General features: G+C 42.6%; 1 protein-coding gene across 1 annotated transcript; it reads right to left on the reverse strand.

Moving 5' to 3' along the window:
- Nucleotides 1-1,870: 1,870 nt before the first annotated feature.
- rsph14 (radial spoke head 14 homolog) lies at nucleotides 1,871-5,874 on the reverse strand. The gene is made up of 6 exons (XM_084359561.1): nucleotides 5,604-5,874; nucleotides 4,569-4,671; nucleotides 3,869-3,987; nucleotides 3,338-3,560; nucleotides 2,648-2,784; nucleotides 1,871-2,400 (listed from the first exon to the last, which is right to left on the reverse strand). The coding sequence occupies exons 1-6, from the start codon at nucleotides 5,767-5,769 to the stop codon at nucleotides 2,138-2,140; spliced, it is 1,011 nt and encodes a 336-aa protein (XP_084215687.1). The 5' UTR covers nucleotides 5,770-5,874; the 3' UTR covers nucleotides 1,871-2,137.
- Between the last annotated feature and the right edge of the window lie 1,007 nt (nucleotides 5,875-6,881).

A 6,881-nucleotide genomic window follows, 5' to 3' on the forward strand; every position in this document is an offset into this window, starting at 1 on the left:
TGGGGGGGTTAAACATGACGGTGCAACATGGTGTGTGCGTGTGTGTGTGTGTGTGTGTGTGTGTGAAATTCCTGCATCGTCAATTAATAAGCACTGATGGGATGTAACTGAGTACATTTACTCAAGTACTGTACTTACACTTGTACTTTACTTGAGTATTTCCATTTTCTGCTACTTTACACTTCCACTCCACAGATATTGTACTTTTTACTCCACTACATTTATCTGATAACTTTAGTTACTAGTTACTTTACAGATTACATCCTCAGAGCCATTTTAAATCATTTTATTATATTGACTGATTCTGATAATCAGTAAAATGATTACTGGTAGTATACAGTATATATGTATCCCTTTACTTGTACTTAAGTACATTTAATATCATATACTTTAAGACGTTTACTCGAGTACTGATATCTTTGGTTACTAGTTACTTTACATTCACATGGCTGACTTTCACTGTTACCAAAGTAACATTTCAACATCATATCTTTACTTTTACTCGAGTATGACTTTAAGGTACTTTTACTCCCGTGACACTTCAGACTTTAATATTTCTGTAATATTTTTTCTTGCATGTCAACTTTCAGTTTTGCTCTTCAGTCATCAGGATTATTGTTTGAAGTGAATTCAGCAGAAATCGGTCTGAAAACTGATGATTTTAAAGAAAATCTGTGATGTTTTAATCACTTCCTGATTTAAATCATCATTTCGACTCTTTCTTGTCTAAACAAACGTATTGTGCGTCTGCTGTGTTCAGAACAAACTGAATGGTGAATTAAGAATCGACATAATCTGAAGAAATAACAGTTTTGACATCATGAAGTTAGCATGCTAACCAGCTAGCCTTCACATGCCATCATATCACCCCGGTGCTCAGAGCTGTCAGTCTGGGCCGCTAGCTGCACCACTAACTGAGCTAACTAGCTAACGGTGGCTACAGTAGGCAGCAGTCGGGGTTTTTCTGAGGATACGCTGCCCGCTATATGATCTGAGCATGAAGTCGACAAGACGCCAATTTTCAGATACTGCAGCTTAAACATTCGACAGCTTTTTGTATTTTTAGAGGAAAATATCTCAGCTGATTTCAGCCCTGATGTTCCTCTGCGTCGTGATGTCGGAGGTGATATCTCAGCCTCCTCTTCACGTCAGCGGCAGCAGCTTCAGGCGGTCGCTCAGCTCAGTGTTGGTGTGAAATAAAGGAGCTTCAGTCATGGTTCTGATGAGCTGATGGCCTTAATGTGAGTGAAGAGCAGCTGCATTCAGAGCAGCAGGTCAGAGGAAACTCTATTCAGCTCCACTCAGCTGTGTTCAGGAGGCGACGTCGACCTGCTCCGTGTAACTGTACAACAAACATCCAGTGGAGACGGCCGGAGCTGAGGCCATGTCCTCGGGATCTTCTTCTGGGTCTTTGAGATCTTAATACATATATATTTGGTAAGACTTTATAATATCTATCATATCATTAATTAAACAATTATGTATAAATAAAAAGCCTTCTTATTTATTTATTTATTTACCAGGGAACGTGCCTTAATCAGTCCCATGCCATGCTAACATGCTAACTATCATGCTGTTTGACTGATATTAGTTTCCCCTTATCTTTGTTTGTGTGCATTGATATTAGACTGAATGTAGCATGTTGCTAACTAAAGCCCCCAGGTGTCCCTGCGTACTCCTCAGCTTGATTCAGTTCTGAGTATTGTGGTGATCTGTGTGTTTCTTGTAATGGAAGAGAAGGTTCAACAGTAGCTGTCAGGCTCTGTGTTCATATTCATGTATATATATCAACTGCACTGTGAGGAAGTTATTTTACACCATGATAATCATCTGATAACTTTAGTTAATCTGCAGGTTGAGATCATTAATATAATATATAAGAAACAGATCATTTTTGATGTATTATCATTACATCATGTTCAGTATTACAAAGACTTCAGTCCAACAGTCGCTGACATGTTTCTCTAATAAACACACATTTGAACTTGTGGTGGCGCCGGAGGAAAGGTCAGAGGTCATCAGGGTTCATCTTCTGTGGACTGTCATCAAAAATACATAATAATGAACGTAGTTGATGCATTTATAGTTTTCTTTCTGATCTCTAACTCGGCTGGTCTGTTCTGGAGGTCAGAGGTCATCAGGGAGTCCAGGTGATGACCCTGACGGTGGTCTGAGCGGCCAACCGGATGTTCTCGTTCTCCTCTGCAGCGCCGCTCCTCGCCACCAGCAGGGGGAGCTGCTCCAGCAGGAGGCGGCGGCCATCTGGAGCTTCGGCCAGGGCGGTCAGAGCCCGCAGGGAGTACATGACGAGGACCCTCCTGCGATCCTCCTCCTCTTCCCTCTTCGACACCAGGTCGAGGAGGACGGGGATGACGTCCAGGTCCAGACACTGCTGCTTCCCTGCAGGAGGACATTCAGAGAAACTCACACATCTGCTCCAGCTGTTCTGCAGGAAACCTGGTCCAGAGATGTTTGTCTCGCCTCAAGAAGATCGTTCATTTCCAGAAAAAACAGGAAATGTTGAGGAAAAACATTTTTCCATAACTTTCAGTGCTGCTGGACGGCCGGCTGTCTCTGAGTGTCCACTTCACTGACAGTTTGAAAACAGAAACTTCAGCTGCACAAACAGACAGGTGTGTGTTTGTACCTGGTGTGATGACCACAGTGTACATGATGACTCCTGCAGCGTTGATCTGAAGCTCTATGTCGTCTTCTCGCAGCAGACCGACCAGGACAGGAAGTAACGACTGCTCACAAATCTGCTGCCTCCCGTCCTCACACACACTGAAACCAGCAGAGAGCGATCACAACAAACAAACAAACAAACAAACAAACACACACACACTGACACCAGAGGCCTGTATGACTGCGTGAGATTAACTGAAGCTTTTAACTAAACATCCCGCAGCATGACACCATCGACCAAAAGACACATTTCCCACAACTACAAACATTATTTCATGTTTGCACACATGATTCAGGTTTGTTCAACTTTAGGTGAAAGACTTTCACCAATTACGCTTTTATTTATTCTATTTATTTATCATTTTGTTGACGCTAAACATGTCGCATTTTACAAATGCAGTAAACGGCAACCAACATAGGCTGCTTCTTGGGGAAAGTCACCAGACTCCCTTTACAAATCGTGTGATTTAGTGAGTTGTTGAGTTGAGAAACTTTATAAACTTTGTGAAACGCTGTCTCTGACAAATTCTTTGTTATCTGGGCCTTCTTGTAAATTCAGCAAATGTTCTACAAACATAGATTTCTTGAGTTTCCATGTCAGAGCTGAGAGAGGTTGAAGTGTGAGCATGATGTGGAGTAAAGGCTGTTTAACCTGAGGGTCATCATGGCTGCAGCCGCCTCCCTGCGGATGTTCGGGGACGGATGGGACAGTTTTTGGCCCAGCAGCGAGACTCCGTCAGAGGCCAGAGCCGGCAGGGCGTCCCCTCTGGAGCAGCAGCTGATGGTGGAGAGGAGCAGCACCAGCACCTCCTCGTCCTCCTCCTCTTTGAGCTTCAGCATCAGTTTAGGAACCAGAGACAGGAGAGCGTTGGCACCTGCAGGACGACGCACAGGGATTAATCCCAGGATAGGGTGAAGAGACAGACTCGTCACTGTCAGTCTGACCTCGACAGAAACGTCAGAAAATATTTTACAAAACCAGCAGGATGAGACCCAAACTGTCAGGAGTGAAGCTCAGTGAAAACATTTGATTGTTGCGTCAATGCACTGATTATGAATCGAGGACTTTACTTGATGGAAATCTTAAATTGCAGTTATTTATCTAAATCAGAAGACATCGTCTAGTTGTAACCAAACTGAATCAAGACAGAGAAATAAAACGAATCCGGTGAGATGTGGGTACCTGAGATCCACACACTGAGCTGGTTCACCACTCGGTGGGCGCTCCTCCTGCAGGAGTAAAAGGAGTCGTCCAGCAGCTGAGACAGAGGAGGGAGGAGGGAGGAGGAGAGCAGGGCCTCGCTGCAGGAGGAGACACAGACACAGGTATGAACCCAGCTGAGTTTTAAAAAACTTTATTTACACCCTCGATGTGCGGTCGAGCTTTTAGCTCAGCAGCTCCAGTGAAGAGTTCAACTTTAAAGAGAGTGAAAATCAGTTTGTGATCTCTGAGATCACAGCAGACGAGCTGCATGGAGACATCTGATGTTTGAATCATCTCCAGCTGCTTCAGGTGTTCAGCAGAACGCTGCAACTCTGTTTTACTGTGAAGCTCCAGAAATGTTCTGTGGACTACGAGACTTCACCTGACTTTATATCATCAGGAGGAGACGATGGCTGAGCCTGACTTTATATCATCGGGAGGAGACGATGGCTGAGCCTGACTTTATATCATCGGGAGGAGACGATGGCTGAGCCTGACTTTATATCATCGGGAGGAGACGATGGCTGAGCCTGACTTTATATCATCAGGAGGAGACGATGTGGTTTCACTTCTCTCTGTGTTTATTTACATGAGTGAGTTTACCTGGACTCCTCTGCTGTGTCATGGCGCCACCTGCTGGTGACACCTGACAGTACAGGTGTGTCTCCACACTGTTTACCTGGCAGTGTGTTTTCTGCTCAGCAGGAGAAGCAGCTCGCAGGTTTCTCTTCTGACTGAAGGATGTTCATCCTTCAACAAAACCTTCAGCTGCTCCAGAAAACCTGCAGAAGAGGAAGAAGGAGAAGAGAGAGATGACTTCACTTCTCTCCCTGTTGATTATGATGAAACATGATTTTCTCACATATTTGAAAATACTGGAAAAATCAGTTTGTTACTTTTTGAAGGAGTTTCTGTGTACGAACATAAAAGTCCTTCAGAAACAGAGAGGACGATTTAGATTAAGATGCCACAAAACATCTTATTAATCTGAATCCCACAGCCGAGTGAGTGTTATCAGTGAGATGGTTGTAGATGTTGTACAGAGGTGCTGGAAGAAGTACTCAGATACTTTCTGATACTGTGATGCAAAATACCCCATTACACATAAAGATGCTGCATTCAAATCTAAAGATGTTTGCAGAGCTGCAGGTACTTCAGGTATTAAACGTGAACGCGCTGGTGTCAGTAGAGAGTCATCAGATGTAAAGTCGTTCATGTAGAGCAGGATGTTGCTGCTGTAGGTGGTGCAGCTCATTTTATTTAGCTCCACTGTGACGAAGCACATTTCTGCTGTGACAGACACGAGATTATGAAAATGTAGCCATGATAAAAAAAAGCCCACGTTAATCAGAAGTGTCCAATAATTAAGATTTTATCTCAGAGTTTTAATTTTCTATCCCATAATTATGATTTATATCTAATAATAATGACTTTTTATGACATGACTGTGACTTTCTAACCTATAATTATGACTAAACATGGGATTTTTTAACCAAGATTAGTTTAATATTATTTTTCTGTAACTGGCAGATATTATCCTCCATACTGTCTTTGTAATATATTAGATTATCGAGTCTACAGACTGAATGACTCGCTGAAGCTGCACTTGTTGCATCTGTTTTGTGTGTGAGTGTCTTAGTTGGTCAGGTGAGTGTTGAATGTTGGACTGTGTTTATGTGACATGCTGTTAAACTGCTGTCTGGATGTGAGTTACCGCCTCTGACGGTCTGGTGGAGCCGCTCCGGGTCGTGCATCAGGTCGCAGAGGGAGTTCAGGGCCCGCAGCCTCTGCTCCGCCTCCGGCCGCTGCAGCTCCTCGAACAGCTGCGGGACCGCGCGCCGGCCGAAGGCCACCGGGGCCCGGCTCGGGTCCGCCGTCATCACCGGATAAGTTTAAATTAACCAGGTTTAGGTTATTACAGTCCGGGTTAGCTGCTCAGTTAGCCGAAATGCAAAAACACCGTTGCTTAGCAACCGTTGTCATGACGCCACATCCGGGTTAGCCTCTGTAGCCTGATGAGCTAAACTTAGAAACACGTTTCACACAAAGTAAGACAGAATTATTTTAGTTAACTTGTTGAGTGCGTCAGAGACACACAACATAATGTTTACTGACAGAAGGTCAAAGTATTTGTCTTGTACTTCTTATATTTATATATATAATACTTTAAAGGAGAGTGTAATGAAGTATTCTGGTCTTAAAGGAGCATTCTGTAGTTTAATGAGCAGAGAAATATCTTCACCGACTAATAATCAAACTCTTTGTTTTCATGACTGAACAAACAAACTGACCGTAAAGGACGACACAGTTCATACTGTTTTACTTTGTCTATATGTGGCGGACCCTGCCACCCTTCTAGCTGCAAACAGCTCGTTTATTCACTTTAGGAAACCATTTTGTATTATTACCTCATTAATATTGTAAATATCAAAATTCTGAGTTTGCCCCTTTAAACAGAAGTGTGTGTGTGTGTGTGTGTGTGTGTGTTCATACTGTTTGTTGTTTTAAACTGTGACGTCGACTTGAGTTATTTTCTTCTTCTATTTTGACATCAGCACAATATTAGTTTGAGAAGAAACCAGCGTTAGTCCTCCTCAGCGCGTCATATCAGTTCAGTTAACTTCAAGTCGACCTGAGGTTCAGCTGAAGGTATATTTCAAGTTTAAAAGATATAAATAGTTGGAAAAATAAAACAAATATTAAACTAAAAGTATGATGTTTAACAAAGGAAAGAGTGGAATAGAAGTATATAACAAGAAGTTTATAATATCTCATTCACAGCCTGATTTAAGAACATTTTACTCATAAAAACATGGAGGAAATGGATTTTTATGGCTTCTGACAGTATTTTGATTTATGGAGATAAAGGGAGATGTTTCCAAAATGCCCTCTGTAGAAACCTTTGACTAGCATGTCATCAACATGAAACGAGGAGTTTCAACCTGGTTTAGATTAAATTTTTCAATCACAGAACAATCAGGTCGACTTTCTG

This window comes from Pagrus pagrus, assembly GCF_965226575.1.
Source record: "Pagrus pagrus genome assembly, chromosome: 8".
Lineage (NCBI taxonomy): Eukaryota > Metazoa > Chordata > Actinopteri > Spariformes > Sparidae > Pagrus > Pagrus pagrus.

Excerpts from the sequence above, each read along its gene's own strand:
- rsph14 (XM_084359561.1), bottom strand. The coding sequence starts at position 5,769 with ATGACGGCGGACCCGAGCCGGGCCCCGGTGGCCTTCGGCCGGCGCGCG. Across the intron at positions 3,988-4,568 it reads AGCAGAAAACACACTGCCAG|CGAGGCCCTGCTCTCCTCCT; the intron begins GTAAACAGTGTG and ends CTCCTCCTGCAG. Across the intron at positions 3,561-3,868 it reads GCTCAGTGTGTGGATCTCAG|GTGCCAACGCTCTCCTGTCT; the intron begins GTACCCACATCT and ends GTCGTCCTGCAG.